The 26,453-nt window shown below is 43.1% G+C and overlaps 1 protein-coding gene and 1 long non-coding RNA gene across 6 annotated transcripts in view; one reads left to right on the plus strand and one right to left on the minus strand.

Moving 5' to 3' along the window:
* Positions 1-26,453, plus strand: part of SPATA13 (spermatogenesis associated 13) — a 374,002-nt gene that overhangs the window by 284,938 nt on the left and 62,611 nt on the right. For all 5 annotated transcript variants that reach the window (XM_036018443.1, XM_036018442.1, XM_036018445.1 and 2 more), the window contains one exon: positions 6,406-8,085. In XM_036018443.1, the coding sequence (XP_035874336.1) occupies positions 6,406-8,085 (1,680 nt within the window). The remainder of the gene's footprint in view (positions 1-6,405; positions 8,086-26,453) is intronic.
* LOC118498960 lies at positions 1,843-19,749 on the minus strand. The gene is made up of 3 exons (XR_004901451.1): positions 16,865-19,749; positions 5,002-5,004; positions 1,843-1,855 (listed from the first exon to the last, which is right to left on the minus strand). It is a non-coding gene; the product is annotated as an uncharacterized LOC118498960 (long non-coding RNA).

The raw sequence follows: 26,453 nt of genomic DNA on the forward strand, positions 1-26,453 counted from the left end.
TTAGGACCCTCTTTGAATGTTTTTATTCAAATATTGCTGATTAACACTGAGACAAGTGAATTCAAGTATATCTTAATCATATCTATATTTATACATTAATATTAATCATATTTTAAGTGTGTTATTAAACATTTATTTATAAAATTCTTGTCATATTAACTCAGACCTATAATTTATGAAATCTGAGACTGAAATTACTAACTTTATAGATCAATTGATTACCTATTAAAATGAAAGACTGTATCTGTATTGATAGTTAAAAAGTGATCAGGTAGTAACTATTAACATGGCAGTATTTACTGTATTTTGCTGTATATAATGCACATTTTTTGCCCACATTTTTGAGAGAAAAATAAGGATGCACACTATACATGGGTATGATAATTACATACCATGGATATAATAATCCTGTGCATAATGTACACAAAAAAGTGAGCGCGTGTTATACACAGGAGCACATCATATACAGCAAAATATAGTACTTTCCTCACTAAATTTTCCTTTTCATTGAATGTACAAAAAAGCATTTACAGCTCTGGCCTGGTGGATAAGTGGGTTAGACCATCTTCCTATATACCAAGAGGCCGCAGGTTTGATCCCTGGTTGGAGAACATATGGGAGGCAGCTGATCAACTTTTCTCTCTCACATTGATGTTCCTCTCTTTCTCTCTCCTCTCTCCCCCAACCTTCCTCTCAATTGAACATAAATGTATCCTCAGGTGAGGATTAAAAAAATATATGTCAATTTTTTAAAAAGCATTTTCAAAATTAGATAAAACTATTATAATAATGGAACATAAATATTCATTAAGTTTAGCTTTTTGCCACAGGAATATGTAGCTGCTAATAATATTACTATTTAAAAAAAAAAAAACTGTTGCCCTGGCTGGTGTTGCTCAGTGGATTGAGTGCCAGCCTATGAATCAAAGGGTCACCGATTCCATTCTATTCCCAGTCAGGGCACATGCCTCATTTCGGGCTAGATCCCCAGTGGGGGGCTCATGAAAGGCAACCACACATTGATGTTTCCCTCCCTTTCTTTCTCCCTCCCTTTCCCTCTCTAAAAATAAATAAATTAAATCTTAAAAAAAAACCTGTTAATCAGTACCATTAAGCAATAAGTAGAATGCTCTGTTTTATGATTAAAAATGATAAATTTCAGTAGTTTCAAAGAAACCACTGTGAAACTAATTCATGGCACTTTCATGGTTTTCAGAGCTCCTTCTATATTTTGTATTTCTTCTTCCTAATAGCATCATTTTAAGGCAGTGGCTGGGGATGCTGCTAAAACATTCTACAATGCCTAGGACAGTCCTCACAGCGAAGAATTATCTGGCCGCAAATGTTAGGTTGACACACCTAAGTTATGTCAAAAAGCAGTGTTATCCTCATTCATTAAGTCAGAACTGACTGAATGCTGAGAATAGAGTTAAATAAGATGCAGTTTCTGCTTTGAAAGAACTTTTCAACCTTTTCAGAGTTTAGTGGAGAAAGCAGAGAGAAAAACCAGAATTACAGAGCAGCATGGTAAGTGCTAAAATAGCCATGCACCAGTGCTGCAAGCCCATACAAGAGAGGCATCTGAGTTACATAGGAAGGCCAGAGTGCCCCTAGGGAACAGATGATGTGAATTAATGAAAGTTAGGCAGAGCATGTATTTATCAGTCAAGAAGAGAGAAACATCTCTAGGTGTTTCAAACAAAGATAATTAATCTAGGGATTACTTTTACACAGCTGAGAAACAAAAGAGAAGACAGTGAGGAACTCAATGAACAGTAGCAGGAAGGTGCTACCACCCCTAGCCTGGAGGGATGGAGGGAAGAAGTTGTGCTACTTATACCAGACACTGTGCCACCTGGCCGGAGGAGCTGTCCCGCAGGAGCCGGAGGCAAACAAGAGCCCCAGAAGCTGCTAGAAAGGCCCCTGCAGCAGTCTAAACAGAGAGAGAAATATCCTGGCATTTTCCACCAATACTTCCCAACTGGCTGATCTGGCCAGGAGCCTGGGGACTGTGGTTCCCTGCACTACAGAGAGACAAAAAGGCCTGGAGAAAGACTCTGAGAGCAAACAAGGAAATACCATAAAAAGCATAGCAGTATGAGAAAGACTTACTGTATTTTGGGCCAGGCTTAGATGATTTGACATCTCTATATCTCCAAAGGCAGCCAGTGACACTAAATGAAATGACATGACTCCATTTGCAGTTTGGGAAGGACACTGTAGCTAGAATGGATGAGAGTTGACTAGAAGACAGGAGACTTGTCAGGAGGCTAATGCAGTCATCCAGGTAAAGTTCCTAAAAGCTGGAAATAAGGCTGAGGCTGCAGGGATCTCTTATACTTAGTGACTGCTGAGGGAATGAAAGGAAGTCTAAGACCACCACAAGGTTTTGGCCAGTAGGTGGCACTGCTGTGGCAGAACCTGGTCCCTCTGATGCCCAGCCCACTGTGCTTTCACCTATATAGCTTAACCATGGGTAAGTCTTGGGTCCCCTGGTCCCCAGTGTCCTAATCTTTGCAGTTAGGGGTTCCATGTCCCCAGTGCTGTGATTCAAGGATCTATTTCAGATTTCAATATTTTCCTCCAGTGTTGCATTTTCTATAATTTACAGCAGCATATTACAAAAACCTTTTTTGTACACTTAACTTGGTATATATTTCTGAATTTCAAATTCAAGTACAAGTTCTTATTTAAAAATTACTGGTCATAGTTGTTTTCAAAGAACTCTCATTATGACTAAAATGTTCTGCCCGAAAGTTCATACACCCCAGAATCTAGCCTGTAGACAATGGATTTCACAATATTCCCATCTAAAATTCTTTCTTGTAGTTCTGTTCAAAAATATCTCTGGCAGAGCTCCCACAATTTATAAGACTTGCTACAAAACCACTGATTGAATTGCAGCCCTTGTTAATAGGGTTCATAGTGTTAGTTCTAAATAATGCAACTTGGTATGTTACTTGGAAATTCCAGGAAAAGCTTTCTTCCGTGATTTTCAGTTTCATTCCAAATAACACACAACAATCACATTGTTCAGCTACATTAATGAAATAGTAAGGCAGTGATCTTTTAAAAAGCATGTTGCCCTAATTAGAACCTGATTTGCTGCATGTATTTTACTGGATCTATACCCTAAAACTTAAATGCATTTTACATAAATATTTAGGATTTTCAGTGTTGTAAAAATCTAAACATCTTCACATTGGAAAAATAGTGGTGGCCCGCAGTAATGGGTTGTTGCCTTAGTATAGGTATTGACAAGGCAGGAGAACTGATACAATTTCACATGAAGATAAAGTTACATAATCTAAGTGTGCAAAGCACACATTCTTCCTGTTTAAGAGACCAACGTCTTATTCTGAAGGCAGCCATATAAACCTACTATTGTAAAAGTTTATGTAAAGCAATTTGAGCAGACTCCTGTAACCCACAGAGTAATGGATCTAATTCATTTGAGGAGAATAAGGAAGGAATTCCTAAAGAAGGTGACTCCTGCAGACAGTCTCAAAGTGTTAGACTAATGGTATGTATGCTTTTCTAAACCTGTTCTCACCTTAATTTCTACTACTATGTTACACTGAGCCATCCTTTCAACTATGTTGTTTTACTTACTGTACAGTGACCAGTCATCTCAGTTTGCCAAGAACTTTCCCAGTTTCAGCCATGAGAATCCCACATTCTGGGAAATATCATACCCCTGGGTATATTGGGACAGCTGGTCACCCAAATATACTGCTTCCCAATCATACTTATATTTCTGACTCTTCCTTTGCTTGTGCCAGTTTCTCATCTAGAATGAGCTCTCACCTTGAGTTCATCACAGGGCCTGCATAGACCTCTGTGCCCAACAGAGGCTCATGAATTGATGTGTTGTTTGATAATAATACATAAATGTTGGCATCTCTTCTTTTAAACATGGCATTGAAGCACAGGTTCCTAAAATCACTTACTCAATATTTTATGACAGTAATGAGTCTCGAACCCAGGCCTGGCCCCATATCTTCCACAGAGCATTCTCAAACTACACAGCATTTAAGTCAAGCACATTCCTGTACCCTTTGAGTCCTCAAGGTCAGTTTAACAGTTTCATCCTGGGTTATGAAAGGTCTCCTAGTGCCCTCTAGTTGTGGTGTCAGTAATCTGTCTTTGTCCAACCACATTATAGGATAAGGGATCCTGCCTGTTCTTTTGTATGCAGTGCAAATCTTGACAAGACTATTTCTACATAATATGCAGCCAGTCAGTGTTTGGGACTGGACTTGACTCTGTATAAAGTAACTACTTTGTTTCCAGATTCTGAAAAGGTGAAACAACCACAATCCCCACCCCTTCTAGAATAAGTACAGGTGGACAGGAGATGCTGAGTGGTGGGCTCTTTTGCAACTGGGTAGATGTCACATCCAGTCTCAGTGCTGGGATGATTCAAGACTCAGTTTATGTGGCTCATTCAAATGCAATCCATAGCTCTTCAGGCTCCTAGTTGCCTCATTAGAACATTAAACTGCAGAGAGCATGTGGGAGCCCATCAGGCTTCTGATGAATGGAATTGGGTGACTGAACTTCAGAAAGGCTCCAGAGGTTGAAGTTTCTGTAGTGTAACTGGTTTCAGATGGAATCAGTCCTTTAATTATGGCTGTCCCTGGGAATCCCTCCTAACTGGGCATGACACAAGGGCAAATAAAAATGAACCCATTTGGGAATTGGTAGAATAGAAGCCCATCAGGCCTCTTTGCATGAAGTCAGATTTTCTTCTGCACTTGAGAAGGCTAAGTTAAATTGGGACCTAACCTCAAGATCTGTATACAGCTTTCTCCTTCTCTTCTGTTTTTAATTTTCCCTGCGGAGGTAATGGCATTTGACTAGCATCATTGGGATTTCTGGGATTTCACTTGAGTCGGGGTTATGTCACGAGGTACAGAAGTTGGAATCAGATACCTGAGGTGCTTGTCCCACCTCTGCCTTTCTGTTTGATCATGAGTTTGATGCAGTAGAGAAGAGCACAGACTTTGGAGGGACAGCTGTGGGATCCCCAGACAGATTACCTAATCTGCCCAAATGGCCATTACATTATCTACAAAATGGAAGTCATTCTATTGACCTCTTAGGTTTGCAGGAGTCCCCAGTGGCACGCTGTTCCTAAACCACTTAGTAGAGGGGCCTGACATGTAGTAAGCCCTTAATAAATGGTAGTCTTCTGTGGTTATTATGGTTATTATCATAAACCCTTCCTTCATTCATCCACTAGTCATTTATTGAGAACAGGGCTACTGTGACATTTCAGCTGTCACTTGAAGGCCTAGGAAGGCTTGACCTGATGGCAAGAGTTAAGGAGAGCAGACTTTTCACTTAGGGGAGGCATTGGGGCAGGGGAAGACAGAAAATCATGAACACAGGTGAATGGTGGGCTGCAGGGCATGTGGGAGGAAAGAAGAAGGTTCAGCATTTAATTAAATTTTTGTTTCTGAATTTCTAGTACTTCAGTATTATCCTCATGTTTCTCTCTTCCTTGGCGAGTTAGAATGCTGCTGACAGGAGCCCCTCACTAGTGTAGTTTCCTGCACACAGCTGACCTAATGCAACCTCAGCTTGGTCCCTCTCACTCCTGTGTCCATGGAGCATTTTGTAGCTCGCTCACTTGAGTTTGAGGTATTTTATAGACAGTAGGCAGCTGAGAGCACCTTGGTCTCCATCACAATTCCTTGCCCTAGATCTCATGTATACTAAGCACTCAGCCTGTCTACTAGGTGTGTTAAACTTCAGTGGACATTTTGCTGACACATTTTGAAATTGTTGCTTTTTTATTATTTGAAACTGAAATTTTCTTTTTTTTTAAATAAAGAGAAGATAGTCTTGAATGATGCCTTGGCTTTTTCCAGAAGTTTTTCAAAACTTTTCCTTAAACAAGTTTCAATGGATTCAGGAGTTTACCCTCATATTGAAAGCACAAACTATAATTATCTTTTTAAAAAGGAATGTATATTTCCATTCTTCCCTTTAATTTATCATGAAATGAAATTTTTAAAATGAAATTTTAACTTAATTTAAAACTTTTTTTTTTGCCCTGGCAGGTGTGGCTCAGTGGATTGAGTGCTGGCCTGTGAACCGAATGGTTCACAGGTTTGATTCCCAGTCAGGGCACATGCCCTGGGTTGAGGGCCAAGTCCCCAATAAGGGATGTGTGAGATGCAACCACACATTGATGTTTCTCTCTGTCTTTTCCTCCCTTCTCCCTCTAAAAATAAATAAATAAAATCTTTAAAAAAAACACTATTTTTATTTGATTAGCCCATTTATGGGTCATGTCTTTTTGACTGTTAGCAATTATTAAACTAAATAACTAGCCCCTGCTTACAAAGGCTCTTCCGTGGGGGAAATGGCTAAATCCTGTTTTGTTTCCTGCTGCAGACAGTGGCCACAACTGAGGAGGAGCCCGATGTGCAAAACAGGTGTGAAAGCCAGGCAGGCAGCAGCCTCAGAGATGAAGACCTGTGCCTGGGACCAGTGGACACCGGTACGTACGTGGGGTTGAACCACGCTGCCCTGTGGCCACAGGCTTCTGGCCCTGAGAACATGACAACAGCCCAGAATGGCCATGGGCGAGTTGCTGCGATCCCCTGTTCAGTCTTGGAACCACCAGACCCCAACATGGTGATTTACCCGGCCTGTCAGAACGGAGAATGCGGTGGCGACACGGAAGCCCAGGACTCCAGGCTGGGCCCCGCCAAGCTTGTGCGCCTCTTCTCAGTGAGCAGGAAGAAGACAGGTGCCAACCCCGAGAGGCCCCGCTCCATGATGCTGATGGGGCACTCCTCCACCTGGAACGCCCTGGCCTCCTTTCGGAAGATGGGATCTTTTAAAAAACTGAAGTCCTCTGTCCTTCAGGGAATTCAAAACCGAGAGGGGCCCTATGCAGCCAAGGAGGAGGCCTCAGAGCCTGATTTGGGCCCAGTCCTCCCCAATGGGACAGCTGTGGTAATCCCAGCAGACAGGCGTGGCTCCTCGGAAGCTGCCAGTGGGCTCCCCCAACCTGGCCCTGCATCGGACAGCTCGGAGCCGGAGGAGGCGGACGACGCCTTCCAGAGGAGCACGCACCGCTCCCGCAGCCTGCGCCGAGCCTATGGCCTGGGCCGCATCAGCCTCTGGGACTGCGAGCACCACGGCCTGCCCTTGCCCTCTGCCATCCAAGAGCCCCCAGTGTGCTCCATCCTTGTGAAAGACTCCGAGAACAACAGCATCTCCTCCCAAAGGAGCAAGAGCACGGACAACCTGAACTTCCTGAGGAAGGGCTCCTTCAAAAGGAAGTCTGCCTCCAACCTCTCGGACCTCAGGACGGTGCCCGACAGGCCCACAACCCGACGAACGCTAAGCAGCTGCTCTGCAGACTCAGAGAAGCTCGGAGGGTCCGAGAGGAGGACAAAACGCTGGAAGAGCCCCATCAGGGCCAAGGACTTTGACCGGGTCCTCAAGCTGGTGAGCAGCGCCACAGAGGCAGCCTTGAAGCGAGAGCGACCTAGGAGCGGGGTGGCCAGCCCCAGTGATGCTTCCCCGAGGCCCAGGCCCTGCAGCCGCCTGCACGAGGACTACTCGCGTCGGGTGTCCAGCAGTGTGGAGCTGGAGCGCAGGCGGTGTGCCATGGCCCCAGGCTTCAGCCCAGCCTGCCCGCAGGGCCCGCAGCTGGACGTGGACACCTCGGTGTTTCCTCTCGAGGCTCAGAGCACCGGTCCTTGCGCTGGCAGCTCATCCCCAAGTTCAACTGCCCAGGAATTATTGCACCAAGATTCCCAGGAACCAAAACCTGCCAGCCAGTTTATATTGGAACCTGAGCATCCTCTCACGCCGCTAAGGCCCACCGCACCCAAGCCCCCTAGTCCTCAGAGCCCAGGCACAGGAAATGCCAAGTGTGCCAACAATCTCAGTGCACTGTCCCTGAGTTCAGTGGACAGTGACGAGAGGGCAGAAGGTCTTGTGTCCTTCCCAGATTCGGTGCAAGCCACATGTGACAAAGGCAGTAAGGATAGCGGTTCCAGCAGCCACCCTCAGCTGAGCCTCAGTGGGTCTTCGGGTCTAGAAGAAAAGGAGGAGGAGGTAAGTGCAGGGCAGGGACCTGTTGTACATGACCCACTGTGTCAAAGTGGTTGTGACAGCGCCCCCCTTCATCCCTGCTGGAGGCTACCGCCATACATAGGTGTTTTTCTCTTGGCAGAGGTGGGCCCTCTGCTGATTGTGTTGCTATCACAATTGTTCATGTCAAGTTGCTGTTTACCACATTCAGAGGTCATCTTTATCTCTTTTTAAATGAATTGCTAATTTAGAAAATTCTTTGAGATGGCACTTACTACACCATTTATGCAACCGATATTTTATTGAGCACCAACTACGTGCTAGATCGTGTGTGGGGGCATGTGTAGGGGGGTGAAAAAGACTTGTCTTCCATTCCAGGCAGCTAATGGGGACTCTCAAAATTTTGATTTTTGAAGCATTTGCTATTACCTGTAGATTTCTCTTTTTTCGTATTTAAAATGGTTTCTGTATTCTTTTCAACTGGGTGCGTACACTAAATGAGATTCTTTGTGTTGAAAGATCATTACATGTTCTAAGTCTGTTTTTCCCCCCTAGGAATGAATTAGAAATGTGCAGTTTGATACCTGCCAAGCTCTGAATAATGACTGTTCAAAGAAATTTTTATGATGGGCTTTGTACTTATTTTTAGAGGAGAACATAAGCATCTCATGAATTGATTCAACTAATAACTGTCAAGGCCACAAACACAATGTTCTTTTCACACCCTGTCAAGCATCCAGACAACTTTACCTAACTGTATAATTTTCACTTTATAAATGCATTAGGTAATACTACCTAACAGAGTTGAAAGATGAAGGAATGCATCCACGTGTATGTATTGCAAATTATTCTTCACATATATTTCTGGACTATTTTACAGGTGTACATTGGTGTTTGCCATGGAAAATAATCCCCTAGCAACCACTCCTTCCCACTGATCCCAGGACAGGATCTCAGTGTTGGCTTAATGCTGCCAATGAATGAATACACATCTTTTGCAAGCCAGGACAGCCTCTTTATAGAGAGACTTAGAAAGCAAAGCCTATTATAGATGACTTTCAGGAGATCTAAATGAGCAGTGAGTTGGCCTCATTTTTGTGGATCTAGGTATGTGTGAGACCTTAGAGCCAGAATGTCTTCCAGAGATCTCATATATGAGCACCATTTGCTCATTTGCAGATTTCCAAAGAAGTCTTATGGGACAGTTGTGAGGACACCAGACTTGCCACCAGATCTGGGAAGGTGTTCCAGTTCTGCTAGCTCTACTTTATATAACTGGCCAAGGTCTGCCCCAGTCTGGGCTTCACTACTTCCTGGTTGATGAGACAAAGCACACAGTTCCTTCCACCAAACACCCTGAACGGCCACACTGGTGGTTTGGGACACCATCCCCCCCAAAAAGGATTGGCATAGGTCCAGAGGGTTTTTATGTTAAGATGGGGATTTTATTTTTTAACAAAAGTAGGTAAAAAAATCTTTAAAGTATTTTATTTCTGAGTACTTATTGAGCATAAGCAAGCCTTAGTTTCGAACTTAGTTACTTCCTTAAGTGATTTGACCATTATAAAGTTTTACATGAATATGTGCTATCCTTAGTTATATATCATTTAACTGCTACCCACAAAGGATCACTAAAGATAGAAAGCAGGGCACAAGTTATTAAAATTGCACACACGTTGATAGATAATTCTACAAATTTGCCTCAGGACAATAATCACATTTTTAAGTTGCATTCATTTCCTCAAAATTCTTATATAACACATCAAGCTTCCTTTTGTACTTCTAATATAAGTGTCAAGAAGAGCAAAATATAATGATAATTTTGCCAATTTTTATTTTGTATATTGGTAATCATCAGTTTTACTTGAAGAGAAGTGCTTGTACAATATAACCTGAAACTTTCTTTTATTTAATTTTTCTAAACAACAGAAATTTATTTTGTGACAGTCCTAGAAGCCAGAAGTCCCAGATTTTCTCTTTTATCTTGACATTTAGAAACAAAATGAAATAAATAAAGCAAACAACAAAAAAACTTTACAAAATGCAAGAATGCCAACCTGTATAGGTTAAAAGCAGTTTTCGTCTATGTTGTATAGCATTACAAAAATTAAATTTCAATCTTTATTGTATCTTTGTATGCAGTATGGTTCTTTTTAGAAACTTATTGATAGCATGGTTCTACTTTCATGTTTAAAGCTAGCTTAAGCTTTGGCTATTGTTGAGTAGAAAAAGGTTGAAACCTGTGTATATTCTGATATTTAAACTATTATAATGACATTTTCAATAAGGGAGAATAATTTTTTATTTAGAATAATTTATTTGTATCTAGCCACTCTAAAAGTGACAAAATATTTTTTAAAACTCTAGGCAGTTAAACAAGAGTTTATATTACTGTGAAAAAGTTGGAAAATGTCAAACTACCTTCATTTATAGAGCTTTGTAGAAAACTCACCTAAGTCCCTAATGTTATACTTCTGCCACCTAGTGGTAAACTTTGTTGTAAGAGCGAATGTCAGTTGAGTGAATCCCTAAAATTTTTGCTTGGTTTAAATATGCATTGTAACATTTATACTTGTACAGAGTGCTCCCTGAACATTATAAAGGCACAGGCACAAGAATTTAGTGCTACTGCGGGTTTCCTACCAAGTCACCCGATGACACCTTTGGCTGAAGGGGGTCAGCGGTAAAGGGGCCCTGACCTCACTTAGGCAGTATGGACTCAGTAGCTGGTGATAGTGTGATGGTCAGCCTTTTTCATCTCGTGGCACATGTAAACTAATTACTGAAAACCTGTGGCACACCAAAAATATATTTTTTGGCAATCTGACAAAAAAAATTGGTATAATTTTGATTCATTCACGCCAGGCAGCTATTGTGTTGGCCGTTGTCATTTTTGAATTTGACAATCTAAGGGAAAAGAGATTAGTGCCCCTGGCTAGTTGGGTATTGAATGTTTTAAAAATTATTGCAGCAAAACAGTTGAAAATTGCTGTCATAGATGAGACTCTTTTAAGTGATGAGAATCCATGGTGATTCCTTCACAGGAGGCTTTAGTCTTTTGGTAAATGTTTCTTTTTAGTTTGGTTGGGACCCTGGTTCTGCCATTCAAAAGATACCTAACGTTGGGCAAACTGTTGAACTTCTGTTGACTACAGTCTTCTCAAGGGTAGAACATGGAATAGCTTTATGATTTGTAAGAACTAAGGAAATTATACATGTTAAAAACAACCTCATGTTTAACTGTGGCTGCCACTCTGTGATGATTACTGTTGGTTTAGACAATTTTTCCATCCTAGACTGATCTGACTACTTAAGATATGGCCCAGTTAAGGTCAGTTTTTTTTTTCTCCACAAAACTGGTTTTTAACATGCCGCTGTATAATATAGCCGTATGGATGATTGTGAAGTTCCTCAATTAGTTTGACTTCACATTAATTTTTTTAATGCATAAGAGTTAGGTTTTACCATAGCCTAACATTTATGTTATTTTAATAAAACACCAAACTAACTTTGTTAAGTACCTACCAAGTATAAGACACTCAGTTGGGTATAGCTCTATAAGGTAGAGTAGGTGATGACAAGGAGATTATAGATGAGCTAAGATGTATCTGCATCATAGTAGAACTCTGCAGAATGCATTAAATCCCATAAAAGAAAATAAAACCATAATGCTGTAGGGTTTCAGAAGAGTTGTAGTTTTTACCCATATACCAAATAAAGGAAGGCATAGTAAGGGTGATCAAATCTGATTTGAAGAAGGTGAGATTTCTATAGTAGTTTTGGAGAGAAAGGTGGGGCATGTCAGTGATCAGATGTACAGAGATTTTGTGTGATTTGAGAAAATAGGAAGTAACATAATTTGGTTTGGTGTGGGGGAATGGTCTGAGGTAAGATGAAATCATTAAGTACAGATCATGGACACTCTGAAATTCCCAAGAATCTACACATTACTTGGTAAACACCGAGGCATCAAGGATGTTTTTGAACAGAGAAGAGCCAGACTCAGAATTATGTTTCAGAGGAATTAGTCCACCATTGGTAAAAAAGAGAATTGGGGAAAAAAGCAGCCAGAGGGAAAGCTATCAGGATATGTTGTCAGTGAGAGTTCAGAGGTAATAAGGCTGTGAAATAGAATATATAAGGAAGGAACAGGAGTGAATGAAACAATACATCATATATAGTAATATACCTTGTTCATTTATTACCTAGCTACTACTATATGCCAGACATAAGGACAAAAAAGAGGTTTTTTGTTGTTGGTTGGTTGGTTGGTTTTTTAAAAGCTACTCCTATTCTCGTGAGTTCACAGTCTAATTGGCAGATTGGAATGTATACAGATCATTTGATACACTGTGATAAGAATTTCGAATGAGGAATGTACAGAGTAGCACAGGAGCTGCAAAGAAAGAAGTATTAACGCTGGGTGAAGAATGGCATTATTGGGGAAGGACAGTTGAGTGGGGTCTCAAAGATTATGCTGGGGGGTGCAGGGGGCAGCAGCTGAGGAGCAGGAGGGCCTTCCAGGCCAATCGTAAAAGCATGGGGGAGGAGGCAGGCACTGTAGACTGGGCGACAGTCAGCCAGAGGAGTTCTCTAAGCTTCATTTTCCTCCCCTGTAAACTGAGGTGGTAAGATATCTACCTACAGGGTTTATGAAGATTAAATGAGGCAATCATGTAGAGTACTGAGCACTGAGCTTTGCAAACACTAAGTGTCTGCAAAAAAGGCTAATCTGTTGTGCTAAGGGAAGACACATTGCTCACCATAACTTTTGTCCAGTGTGGTTGGGTGGAGAAGTGAGAGATAAGATTGGAGAGTTAGGTCTGTATATAATTAGGAAGGTCCTTGCTTGGACCTGTGGAGTTAGAACTTTACCCTGCAGGCATTAGAAACCCCAAGAAGTGTTTAACTAGGGACTGCAGAGGAGGGTCAGGATGGGGCGGCCTGGGAGAGACGTTTCTCCTCACTATTCTAAGTCAGAGGTGATGAGATCTATGCTGAGGCCAGGGAAATAGAGAGGAGGGGAAGACTCCAAAATGACCTCACAGTTTATATGAACTACCATTTGAATTGGGGAGAGTGAGAAGTCAAAGATAACAGGGTGATTGGGAGGATATTGTTGTGTAGGGATCGATAATCACATAAGCCACACAAACAATGGACTACAGCTGACTTTGGGTTATTATCCTAGCCCACTAACACAGTGTCACCTTCTGTGAAATCACTTTCCTTTTCTGAGCCTCAGTTTACTTGAACACTGAAGTGTTCAGGGTTTTATAATTTTCTTCCTCAGGGATTTATAGCTTCAAAATTGTTGGAAGCCACTGTACTATACAGTCTTATGAAGTTAAAATGATGTGAGTGCTTGACTAGATTTAATTCTGTAGAATACAAATTGTTATTACCACATGAGATAATCACAGTGTGCCCCAGGCTCTGAGGTGGTGATTTCAGCTCACCCACTACTCCACTGGCTCTCATCCCAGCCTCAGAAAGAAAAAGGAGGAGAATTCTGTGGTACCACAAGGTAATGTCACTAAAATAAAGCCTTCTTCCAGCTTTGGGTACTGGAATGGTTATTAGGTAAGCAGGGGCTAAATTGAAGCCTATTTGCCTTGTGAATTAAGAATCATGGAGTTTTATGATGATGATGGGTACTTCATACATAATGATAGCTCTGAAGTTCTGGTTTGGTATGATTTAATCAGAGATACCGATGCATAGCATAATTTTGACTCCTTGTAGATTACTTAGATGTTACTCTTTGGGTTACTCAAATAGCTAGTTGGAAGATTCAAACAGTCCTCATGAAGGTTAGAAATCACCCAGAGCTATTTCACAGAGCCATTCGTAGAAGCAGAGAGATGGAGTTGTATGTATGATGTATATGTAGTCACCCTAGAAAGTCTGCCCAAGATTTTTTAGAAGTTTGATTTAGGTATAATTTGCATAACATAAAATTCACCTATTGCAAGCATACAGTTTGATGACTTTTACGAAAGTCATAGTTGTGCAACCACCAGCACAGTCAAGTACAGAATACTCCTGTTATCCCAAAAGCTCCTCCATGCCCTTTCGCAATCCATCCCTTCTCCCACTAAGTCCTAGGCAACTGCTGATTAGTATTCTGTCTCAATGCTTTTTTAATGTAACTCAGTGAATGTTTGTGCATTTAGAGTTGTACAGCCATCACCGTTATCTGCCATAATTTTAGAACATTCCATCACCCCAAGAAAGGAAATGGCAGGCTCACTGAAGCCATTCTCTGTTCCATCCCTATTGCCTGATCTACTTCTTGTGTCTGTAAATTAAACCTTTCTGGATACTTTATAGAAATGGAGTAAGGTAATACAGGATCGCTTTTGTCTGGCTTCTTTCACCTAGGTTCAACCATGTGGTAGCACATATTGGTACTTCATTTCATTTTATGACCAAATAATATTCAGTTGAATGGATGGCCCACATGTGTTTATCCACTCATCAGTTGGTATACAAGTGAGTGGTCTCCACTTTTTGGTTATTATGAGTAATGCTGCTGTGAACATTTACATGCAAATCTTGTAGACATTGGACATATTTTTTCATTCTCTTGGGTAGGTAACTAGGAGCTGGATTTCCTCATACAGTAATTCTATGTGTAACCATAACTGCCAAGCTGTTGACTGCAACAGTTGTCTCATTGTAGTTCCCACCATCAGTATGTTAGGGTTCCATTTTCCCTGCATCCTTGCCAGTACTTGGTATTGCCAGTGTTCTGGATTCTAACCTTTCAAGGGGGTATATAGTAGTTTTTTGTTTTTATTTTAATTAATATTTCCCTAATGACTAATGATGTTGAGCATCTTTTCATGTGTTTATTAGCCATTCATTTATCTTATTTGGTGAAATATCTATTCAATATTTTGCTTCTAATTTTACTGCATTTTTGTTTTATTATTGAGCAGTAAGATTTCTTTATACATTTTGGATACAAGTCCTTCATCAGATGTAAAACTTAAAAATATTTTTTGTTTATTTTTTTATTGATTTCAGAAAGAGAGAGAGAAAAAGGGAGAAGGAAAGCAAGAGAACCATCAATTTGTTGTTTTATTTATTCATGCACTCATTGGTTGATTTTTATATGTGTCCTAAGAATTGAACCTACAACCTTGAGGTATTAGGGCAATGCTCTAACAAACTAAGCTACCTGGTCAGAGTGCAAATATCTTCTCATAGTCTCTGGCATTGCTTTTCCTTAATGGTGTCTTTTGAAAAGCAAAAGTATCTAATTTTGATGAAAATTCAATTTTTTTTCTTTTAGGCATCGTGCTTCTGGTATTAGATCTAAGAAATCTTTGTCTATCCTAAGGTCACAAAGATTTTCTCCTATCTTATCTTCTGGAAGTGTTACAGTTTTAACTCTTACTTTAGGTATACACTCCATTTTTAGTTGATTTTTGTGTATAATGTGAAGTAAAGGGCTTGGCTCACTTTCTGGCATATGGACACCCAATGATCCCACCTCCATTTGCTGAGCTGCTCGCAGTTGTTAACACCACAGAGAACGTAAGTTTCCATGTTCTTCAGGGTCCTCAGTTTTCTCTGACAAAGGAGCCCTAGAATCTGAGTCCCAAGAATTGAAATTACAATTGGAAAGATAATTTGAAAATAATGTTATTTGTACTTGTAATAAGTATTTTTTTAATGAAGGTAATGCTTTGTTCCTGGGACATGAGCTATTACTGACTGTGTTTCACCGCGTTTCCTAAGTAGTGGCCCTGGGTGCACACCCTTGTACAGACACTGCCTCCAGAGTGTGCTTTTCCCTGTGTTGTGAAGAGAATCGATGTGCTCTCTATTGGTCATCTTTGTGATAGCTTACGTTTAGTTTCTCCTGAGGTGTTTTCTCTTTATTTTCACATTGCAGGAGAAACATTAGAAAAATAGAAAAATAGAAAAAAGATAGAAATAGAAATAGAAAAAAGTCTCTTGCAGAAATTTTATTAAATCATAGGAATGCATCCAAATATGAAAATAACTTTCTACTGTAACAATTGAGACATTTTCTATCTCAGTATTTCCTTTTTAATTTATTTTTTAATTATAGTTGACATCATATCATATTAGTTTCAAGTGTACAACATGGTGATTAGACGTTTATATACCTTACAAGGTAGTCACCGTGATAAGTCTAGTACCATCTGGCGCCCTATATATTTGTGATATTATCAACTTTATTCCCTGTGCTGTACATTACATCCATGACTAATTTTATAACTGGAAGTTTGTACTTCTTAATTTCAGTCTTTTTTTGTTTGTCTGTCTTTTTAAGTCGTTGCATTTTATTTAAATTGCAAGTCACATGATGTTTTTCATCTTCAAAGCACTCTGTTTTCACAAACCTTTAACCAGCTGGGCCAAACCTATACAACTTGAAGGGCGGGAGAACTGTGAGATCCCTCTGTTTGCAGGGGGAAACTGAGTCAGGGACTACAATTTCATTAAACAGCAGAGGGCCAGAACTCAGTCTATACCAAGCTCTGCTCTGCAGACAGTCTTCAGGTCAAACAGCTACATGACTGTGCCACATCCTCAGCTTGTCCTATGCTGCTGGGACTTCAGTTCTCTCAATTACCCTAAAAAGGGGCATCATTGCCCCACTTCACATATGGGGTAACTGCATCTTAAAGAGCTTAGGCACATGGTCAAGGCCACGCAGGTGGCAGGGGACACCAGGCACTTCCCACCATTCTGCATCACCCTCAAGGTGCTCAGGGCAAACGGGGCCTGGCAGCACCTTTCCTCCTCCCTCAGCCCAGGAGACCGTGGCAGGCTTAACTCATGGCCATTCAAAGGTTTTTGTGGCCTTATTTTTTCTAATTCAACACACAGACTTTATTCAGATTTCATCCATTGTCTTACTTGTCTGAGTAGTTTTTCAGGTACAGGATCCCACCCAAGACCACCTGTCACATTTCCAGGTGTCGTGTCTCTTCAGCCTTCCTCCATCTGGGGCAGCCCTTCCTTGTCTGTCAGTTTTGAAGCTCAGTCTTTTTTTAAAGAAGTTTCTCCTTTCTTTGAAAAGGCTCATGCTCCTCACTACATAAACAGCTATTTCTTTTCCAGTGGAAAGTTTTAAAGTATTTCTGAGTGGGTGCTTGGTGTTTGACAGTCAACAGAACTTTATAAACTTAAAAGTCTGCTTCTAAAGTTATTTCTAAAAATGTAACATCTAAAGGAAGAAGAGTATATATAGGCATCATATAAAAATAACATAGAATTCTTGAATTTACAGTGGTTCATTTCTCAAATGGTTTCTCTTTAGTGAATTGACATCAAATAGGATTTTCCCATTAAAAATGAGGGGGAGAAAGAGACAGAATTATATACCTATGTACCTGAGTTAAGATCCTAGTTTTTATAGAAGTTATTATAATAACCATGTGTAATCAAGTGTAAATGACATACTGTATCATATTAATGATTAAACCTTCTAAAGTATATGAAATACTTAAATGAAATCTTAAATGAAATGATATGAAGTAATATAATAGTGTATTTGCTGAGTGTCTTATAGCCTATCAAGGCCTGGCAGGTCCACCCTGGACTCGGAGAAGTTGCAGAACCATGGGGATGCTTGACATGCCTCATTCAAGGGTGGGTGATCCACGCACACTGCAAGCTGTGTATCCCCCAGTGGGAAGCCCCTAACTTCCTTACATACTAAATGCATACAAAGCTGGCTGGGAGCCAAAATATTGTATAACACAGTACAATTCTGCACATGTGGGCCCACTCAATGTTATGGGAACACAGTTTATGGGACCCAGACTCAAGGCTCTGGGAATGCTGCTTATCTTAGTTCCCCAGACATCTGGGTGAGGGAGCCAGACTGACTCCTTTTACCCTACAATCTACCCCTTCTGAGTTCCTCACCATACAATCTACATGAGGATATCTTCTGCAAAGGTCACTTGGCAGAGAGGGCAGAGCCCTGCACCCATAACCCACAACAGCAGTATAGACTATGGCAACAAGCAGCCAAAACACAAGCTCTGCCACCCAAAACAGCAAGGACCCACCGCCACTCAGTGGTTACGGATGCCCACCATTCCTGCAGGGGATCACCTGTCAGGTGTTCGATAGCACAGGTCTCAGAAGCTAATGCCTGTAAAGCTTGACTGGCATTGTAATTAATGGATATCAGGAACACATACACAGCATTCAGTCCCTACTAGGGCACACATCCCACTGTGGGATGCAGTAAGCACATCTAAAGCCATACAGTTTTGCAAGGCTACTTTTCACAATTGATTTACTTCCTCATTTAAGAGGCTTAAGGAATCATGTGTTGCATTCAATGCATAAGCAGTGTGCGAAGCTAAAGCAGTTATTTCAGTCTCAGTGACTATAGAAGCAGCTTGAGGAGAAAAAATAGCTAATGGGTAATACTACCAGGGAGTACACTTTACACAGTGTCATGCCTTAAATGCCTCCTAATTGGGTGGCCGGAGTACAAGAGTTTTCTGAACTCAAGCAGGCAAATAAGGCCATTCCCAAGTACAACAACCAGTCTAATTTCCAGGCAGGTAAGGCCACCCAATGAGACACACACCCAGAGGGTTCCAGTGGGAACTGCAGCGCATGCATCATTCCGCCCCTCCCAGAAATGCTTTAAAGTCCAAGTCTGACACAGACCTGTAGGAGTCCAGCCCACGTGGGCTTGTCCTTCGAGGTTCTCAGTACAAAGGGGAGCTAGTCCTGCCAGTTTCACTGCCTCAGCAATGAGCCACCCCTAGCCATCCATATGGAGTAGCTGACCAATGGCCTGAGCAAGTCATACCGCTGCTTTGCCCCAGTGTAGATGTCAGTCCAGGTAGCATTTACCAGTGGATATTCACTGTTCTTCTGGTTTTGTAACCAAGTCCAATTTGAGACAGAAGCAGGAGAGATGCACCCCAGGAGGCTGGCTGACATGTTCACGGGGAGTTCAGTGCAGATCCAGCATGCTGATTGGTTAGCCACTGAGGCATATGTATGAACCCAGTCCACTAAAGTGTTATTCTGTACCCTCAGAGTGAAAAGACAAAAAGCAGTTATAGGCACCAATAATGGCAGATCACGACCATCAGATTATATACAAGCAAGCTTCTAGTCAGCCAATGAGACAGTGGATGGCAGAGGGGAACTTCCTGGGTGTGAACACCAGACCTTTTGTGCCTCGGCTGGGGGTTCAGCATCTACTTGCAACAACAATGGAGAACTCATAATGGGCCATAGGGAAATCACAAAGGTGCCATGAAGAAGCATTCTGTGGTCTGCTGGCCCTGGATATGTCACCTTTAACACTGGGGACCATGTCCCAATCAACCAGGACACTTATTTGCAAGTTTCTGTCCATTCCTTGGCCTCAAGGGGCAACAAGAGCCACCCAGCGCATGTGGGGGGCTTTTACTTCCCAAGGCCATGCCCAAGTGGCTGTGTGCCCTCGCTCTAGGCCTTCAGGTACAGGCAAGAGAATATTTTCTTCCTTTCCCATGCCTAGTTTCAGCCAATCATCCTTAGCCTGCACCTGCACCTGAATTTGAGCTACAGTCTAGTGGAGCCGCACTTCCACAGGAACTGGCCACCCACCTCCGACTCCTCTCATTTAGAGTCCAGAAGACACTCCATAAGCATTTCGTCCACCCCTCAGCATAGGGGTGGCAGATGAAGCTCGAAGACCCTGCTTAAGAGACCATTGTACTGTTCAATCATTCCGGCAGCTTGGAATGGGGGTGATAGGCCACATGGAATTTCCAGTCAATCTGAAGGTCTCAAGCCCACTCTTGTACCAAGGCCCCAGTAAAGTGAGTCCCCTGATAATTTTCAATGATTAAAGGCATCCATAAGCAGCACATAACCACTCCAGTGCAGCAATTACTGCCTTCTGATCTGGGTGCCATGCGGGATAAGCAGCTAAAAGTCCTGTGGCCATGTCCACACCTGTAATAGCATACTTACATCCCTCTGGACTAGGTAGGTGCCCGATTACATCCACCTGCCACCAGGTCAGTGGTACCCTTCCCCACAGTACCACCTGTCCAGTAGTTCCCACAGGCCTCTAGGGATGCTCTTGTAAGCAGACAGCACAGGTCTTGCAAGCTTCTCATACCTCTGCTAAGGTGACAGTGGGCCACATGGTCTTTTGCCCAGCATGTAAGAGGCAACAGGGTAGCCACTGGGCTACTTCCCTTCCTGATGGGCTGGCAGGTACTATTTCTAACCACCACACCTTGGCTAGCATATCAGCCTCATCATTCCTGGGGGAAGCAAGGTATGCATGTTTGGTCACATGATATACAGATATGCTTCTGGTAGCCTAATTCCCAGAGGTCTTGCCACAAGGACTGCCCCCATAATGGCCTATACATACCCATCCATGGTATTTTGCATGCCATGTGGAGATCCACAATGTTAGTGTCCGGCACACTGCCCAACTATCTGTGCAAATAGTCAGGGGCAGGGCTTCACTGGCAGCCACAAGCCACACAGCTCATTTTGCCCACTGGCTACTCTGACCTGTGTCAGTGTCAAACCAGATCGTGTCTATTTCTGGCTGAACTATCACAGCAGTCCACATGGCAGGCTGGGCCCTGCTGGACCCATCAGTGTACCATGCATCTGAGGGAATATGTTCCTGCCCTTCCTGGAAGGGGCTAACTTCCATCTATAGGAATGGGAACAGTAGATTTCTCATCTACAAAGTAATGGGACCTAACACTTTCTGTAGCTCAGCCTGCAAAGGGCTAGTGGAAAGAGTACTCCTTTGTTGCAGATAAGCCCCTCACTTAGCCAATGTGAGCACCTGAGCTGTCCCACTATGAGGCTTGACCATCCAGTTTGGGACCCATCCAACAATGAGATAAGTAGTCCTTATAGTCACTGGGGCAGTTCCTGTTATGGACTCCACAGCCAACAGGGCAGCACACACTGCAACCAGTTGCTTTTCAATCAAGGAGTACCGTACCTCTGCTCCCTTCCATAGTTGGGACCACAAACCCAAGGGCTGACATAGCCATTCCTGTCACTGCCACAAACCCCATCCAAAGCCTTCCTGTGTGACATGCACACGTAGCACACAGCATCAGCATCTAGCTGGATCCAGAGCATTCAAGGCCTGGGCACACTTAATGATAGGGAGCTTTGCTCCTTGGAACACTTGTTCTGAGGTTGGGGTCTAATCCCAGTTCACTCCCTTTTTTCACCCAAGCATACAAGAAACAAATGATCTTGTATGAGGCACAAATGCTCTGCAATACCCCAGTAGGCCCAAAAGTGTCTGGAGCTGTTTTACAGTGGTAGGGGTTGGATACGCCTCAATTTTATCTATCACTGCATCAGGGATGACTTTTGTCTTACCTGATCAGACAACTCCCAAGAATTTGACAGACAATCCAGGCCCCTGCAGCTTGGTTCCACTGACTGCCCAGCCATATGACTTCAGGTGAAATAGCACTTGTGGCACTGCTTTCTCTAATTCTGCAAGAGAATCACTGGCTAGCAAAATGTTATTAGTGTAATGGAACAGGCACTCTTCTGGAGGCCATAGCCACTTAACCAGGTCCTCTGCCACAAGCCCATGATGGATAGTCGGGCTGTGCAAGTACTCTCAAGGGAGCACTATAAAGTTCCACTGCCTTCCCACATGAAGGCAAACCAATCTTGACCCTCCAGAGCAAGGTCAGTGGAGAAAACGGCATTTGCCAGATTAGCGACAAAGTGGTAAGTTCCCAGCTCATTAGTTAACCGGTCCATCCAGTCCACCACAGAAGAGACCACCACATGTATTGGAGAAATGACCTTTTTGAGCTCCTGGTAATCTACTGTCATTCTGCATGTGCCATCTGGCTTCCTCACTGGCCACACGGGAGAGTTAAAAGGACTGTGGCGGCCCTACCTATCCCCACCTCTCCCAACTCTCCTATAGTTGCTGTAATTTCCTCATGTCCCCCAGGCAACTGGTATTGTTTCACCACGGCTACCCATCATGGGGATGACAACTGAGCAGCAGGATGCTCAGTATGTCCCCACAGAATGGCTTTTATCACTCCCACCCACAGGCGAAACTCTCCTGCAGAGGTATGTAACCACAGTCCCTGAAGCACATCAATACCCGGGATATACTCAGGAATGGGGGACACATAAACAGTGTATTCATGGGGGGCAAACACCTGATACTCAAAGAGAGTCACACAGCCTTCACCCTTACACTGTGTCCCCCATAACCATCAATAGATACCTCAGGCCTGGAAACTTCTCAAGGTTTCCATGTAGAGGTTATACTCAGCTCCTGTATCCACGAGAGCCAAAACCGCTGGACATTTGCAGGGAACCAATGAATAACCAATTCAATGTGCGGCCTCTGGTCCCCACCCATCCCCTGTAGATGGGTTTCTCAGCCTCCCTCCTATTCAGATGTCCAAAGGATATCTCTTCCCTTGTCTTGGGAGGTTGACACAGCCAGGTGGTTTTCCAGCCAGACTGGGGCACACCCCCAGACTTCTCCATCAGTTTCTTCTTCTGGGGATGCAGGAAGTATTGGGCAGCTTGCAGCTGCTTCCAGAGCTCTAGTAGGTATGCATTCTGCTTCCCGTCAATCTTAGTGCAATCTACTCCACCCCTTAGAAGATGTGACCACATGTATGTTCTGGTCACCCACACAGGGGTGCCATTTGAACCGAGAAACAAAGGAACTCAGAGAGACTGCCCAATAGGCTTTTTGCTGGCGGCAAGACTCCGTCTCCCCCAGAATGGCCACCATCATCTTGACATCACTTATGCGGCTGCCGACATACAGGGCTAAGATAGCCATGAGTGACCCGAACTAGGTGGTAGAGTGGGCTGCAACACGAGATTCAGCATTCCAGCTGTAAAACATTCATCATCAGGGCCCTGAGTATTGGGATTGAACATGGCCTGGCGCATGCCCAATTCCCGCAGGATTTGCACTAAGACTGTAAAGGACTGCCACTTGCTCACTGTGTCTAACATGTCACCCACATTTGCCCAGACAGTACTGATGCAGATCCTGGCTGGCAGGATCCATGTGCCATGGCCACAAGAGACAAATTCACATGGACTACGGAAGCCCTGTGGAGAAAAAGGACAGCACAGCCGCTCTCTGAGTGAGAGAGAGGACCCCGACCCCTGCCTGGACAAGCTTTTATTGCTTTTCTGGGTACATTACCTCGAGGATGGTCCTCATTTTCTATGCACAGGTTTGCTATAGGTGATTACCTTTTACATGGAACAAAGGAAAGAATGCTGCTAATTACTTCAAAGAGAAGGATGTTACAGATCAAGGGGAAAAGTGGTTGAACTGGTTACACTCCATACTGGGGAGGTTTAGCATAGATTTTAGAAAGTTGCAGTAAACACTTGCTGCCTCAATCCAGGGTGAGGGAGTTTTAGCAAAAGCAAGTCTCATAGCAGCCTAGGTACAATGCAGGCCTGATTCCCCATGGGAGAACCTAACCGTGGGCATGGGTCCTGTGTGCTAGAACCTCGCTTGCCACTGGCCTTTCTGAGGAGGGGCTGGGCTACATTCCCATGCCACGTGAAACGGTTCCCTGTACAGTATGGATACCTGCCATTACCCACTCCTTCAAAGAATGTGAGCCCTGTGCTGACCGTGCCTCCAGCTGCTCTGCAGCCATTGGCACAGAGAAGGATGAGTCATGATGGAAGCTGACTTTTCCATCTAATTATCAGTGAACATGTTGCTGTCCACCCCTAAAACACACAGGTGTGAGAGCCATGCTGCTAAAGACTCCAGGGTCTCTGATGAAATTAATTCACAAGATCAACCAGTTCAGCCTGCATGTAGGGATGGTAGGCAGTGTGATCCACCATTGGGGTGGGGCCAGCCAGATCTCTCTTGGGCACCAGGGGCTGCTGGGACTTCATTTTCTGTAATACCACTGGGCGGGTCTTCCAGGAACGTGGTTCCAGTCACCCTCATCTTCCTCCACCTCCCATTTGTCCACTGCGCCTGGGGAGGGGGACCATCACTGCTCCGCTGCTCACGGCTCTTCCTCCAGGGCACAGATGCTGGCTTCCAGGGCCTCTTCAGTCCTTGAAGTTCACGTAATTTTCGCTGCATCACAAAACAAAATCTCTGTCTCAGCTGGCAAAGCTGAAAGAAATACCCAGCCCATGGCCCCCTGCAGCCACACAGGCACTGGGCCACTTCAGAGTCTCCCCAGCCACCTACAGGGCCTTCTCAATGTTTTGGGTGTGCTACTAGCATCGAGGCACTCCCTGAGTGGGGTGCACGATGCCAGGAGGCTTGCCACCAGGTACCACATCCTAGTGACTAGCCACCCACCCAGGCTCCCCTCAATGGGTCCTGAAGGCTCAATATTCATACCCTACTACTGCAATGAATCCTGCCAACAGCACCAACTGCCTTGCAGCCCGTCAAGATCTGGCAGGTTAACTCTGGATTCGGGCAGACAGAAGAAGTCTCAGAGCCTTTGGGATGCTTGATGTGCCTTTATTCAAGGGTGGGTGACTCACACGTGCTGCAAGCCACATGTCACCCGTGTGGGAAGCCCCTAACTTCCTTATTTACTAAATACAAACAAAGCCAGCAGGGAGCCAAAATATTGTATAACACAGCCTGATTCTGCGCATGCGGGCCCGCTCAGTGTTATGGGAACACAATGGGACCCACACTCAAGGCTGTGGGAATGCTGCTTATCTTAGTTCCCCAGACATGTGGGTGAGGGAGCCAGACTGACTCTGCTTACCCCACACCAAGGTTTTAATGTTCTCTTATTTAGTGATTTGTTTTATTTTGTAGGTAACAGAATCATGATAGACCTTTCTGAAGCTTTACAGTACAGAAAAGTGTAGTGTCAGTATTCTTTAGGGGAACTTTTAGCTTGATGATTAAGAAACTAATGCCAGTAATTGTAATGTTTTACTCCTGTTCATTTTTTCTTTTTTTTTTCTCTCAAATCTTTAGCTCCACTGTAGTAATTAATATCTCAGGGCATCCAAGGTTGGGAGTCACTTTTCAGCTGGCTTAGTGACACATGTTCATTTTGACATGTCTGCCATGATAACCAAAAAGAATACCGAAAGTTTAGTTGGCAGAAGGGTGAACGAATTGCCACATGTCCCTATCTAAACTGAATGTTATCCATGTTTCTTCTGCTACTGACAGTCTAGAGACAAGATAGCAATTTGGAATGCTCCATTCATGTAAAATGATCACAGTAAGGCAGTTGGTAGGTGGGGGCTGGCACTCAGGTTGGTTGGAGCGGAAAGAGCACTCATAGCTGGCAACTTCCTAGGAAAACAGCAACCATGTGGCTGCCAGCCACCTGCTGCCAACATTTCTGAGTGGTTGGGAAGGTCCATGGTGTAAATATAGGTGGGCTTTGTAGTAGGGCTGCCTGAGTTTAAATCGTAGTTTCACTACTAATCAGCTCTGTACTTAACAAAGATATTTGGCCTACTTAAGCCTCTTTAAAGTTTAAGTTCCTTTAAAAAAAATGTAGATAATAGTACTTACCAGGATTAAATGGAACAATGTGTATAAGGTATTTACAGTGCCTGGATCATAGTAAATTTAATAAATGTTAACTTTTATCATAATTATAAAAGAATGTAATGCTTACACTAAGTAAGCATTAAAAGTACTGCATTTGGTCAGCACTCCAGTACAGACCAATGAAACTTTGCAAACTCTGATCTTCTGACCAGTTTCTCAAAGTTCGGCATAAAGACCACCCAGGATACAAGCTAAAGGCACAGATCCCTGAGCCCCACCTGGAGCTACTGAATTGGGATCACTTGGATGGACACCCAGTAGTCTGGATGTCTACCATGCCACCCACAGAAGTTCTTTTTGCCACACTAAAGTTTGAGATCTGCTGTCCAGGCTTCCTTTTATTGTGTTTCACAAATGTTATGGTTTTTTTTTACAAATTGAAAGCAAGACCTCCCGCCAACAAAAAGATTATGACTGGCTTTACTGCAGGGGTCTGGAAGTGAACCTCCAGTATCTCCAAAGTACACCTACATTAAGTACTCTGTATTTTTGAGTACCATTTCTTCTCCAGATCTGCATCCCTGCCCCATTAACTCTTGATTTACGAAAAAGAGGCATTCCTGAAAAAAGTTAAAGATGGCTTGTAATCCTATTTTTTCCATTGAATTATATTATCAATTGGATAAGAATTTCTACACAAAAGAAACACAATTCTCTAAGAAAGAAAGAAAGAAAGAAAGAAAGAAAGAAAGAAAGAAAGAAAGAAAGAAAGAAAGAAAGAAAGAAAAGAAAGGAAAGAAAGGTGGAAGGGAGGGAGGGAAAGAAAGAAAGAAAAAGAAAGGGAGGGAGGGAAAGAAAGAAAGAAAAAGGG

The sequence above is a fragment of the Phyllostomus discolor genome, chromosome 2 (assembly GCF_004126475.2).
Source record: "Phyllostomus discolor isolate MPI-MPIP mPhyDis1 chromosome 2, mPhyDis1.pri.v3, whole genome shotgun sequence".
NCBI lineage: Eukaryota > Metazoa > Chordata > Mammalia > Chiroptera > Phyllostomidae > Phyllostomus > Phyllostomus discolor.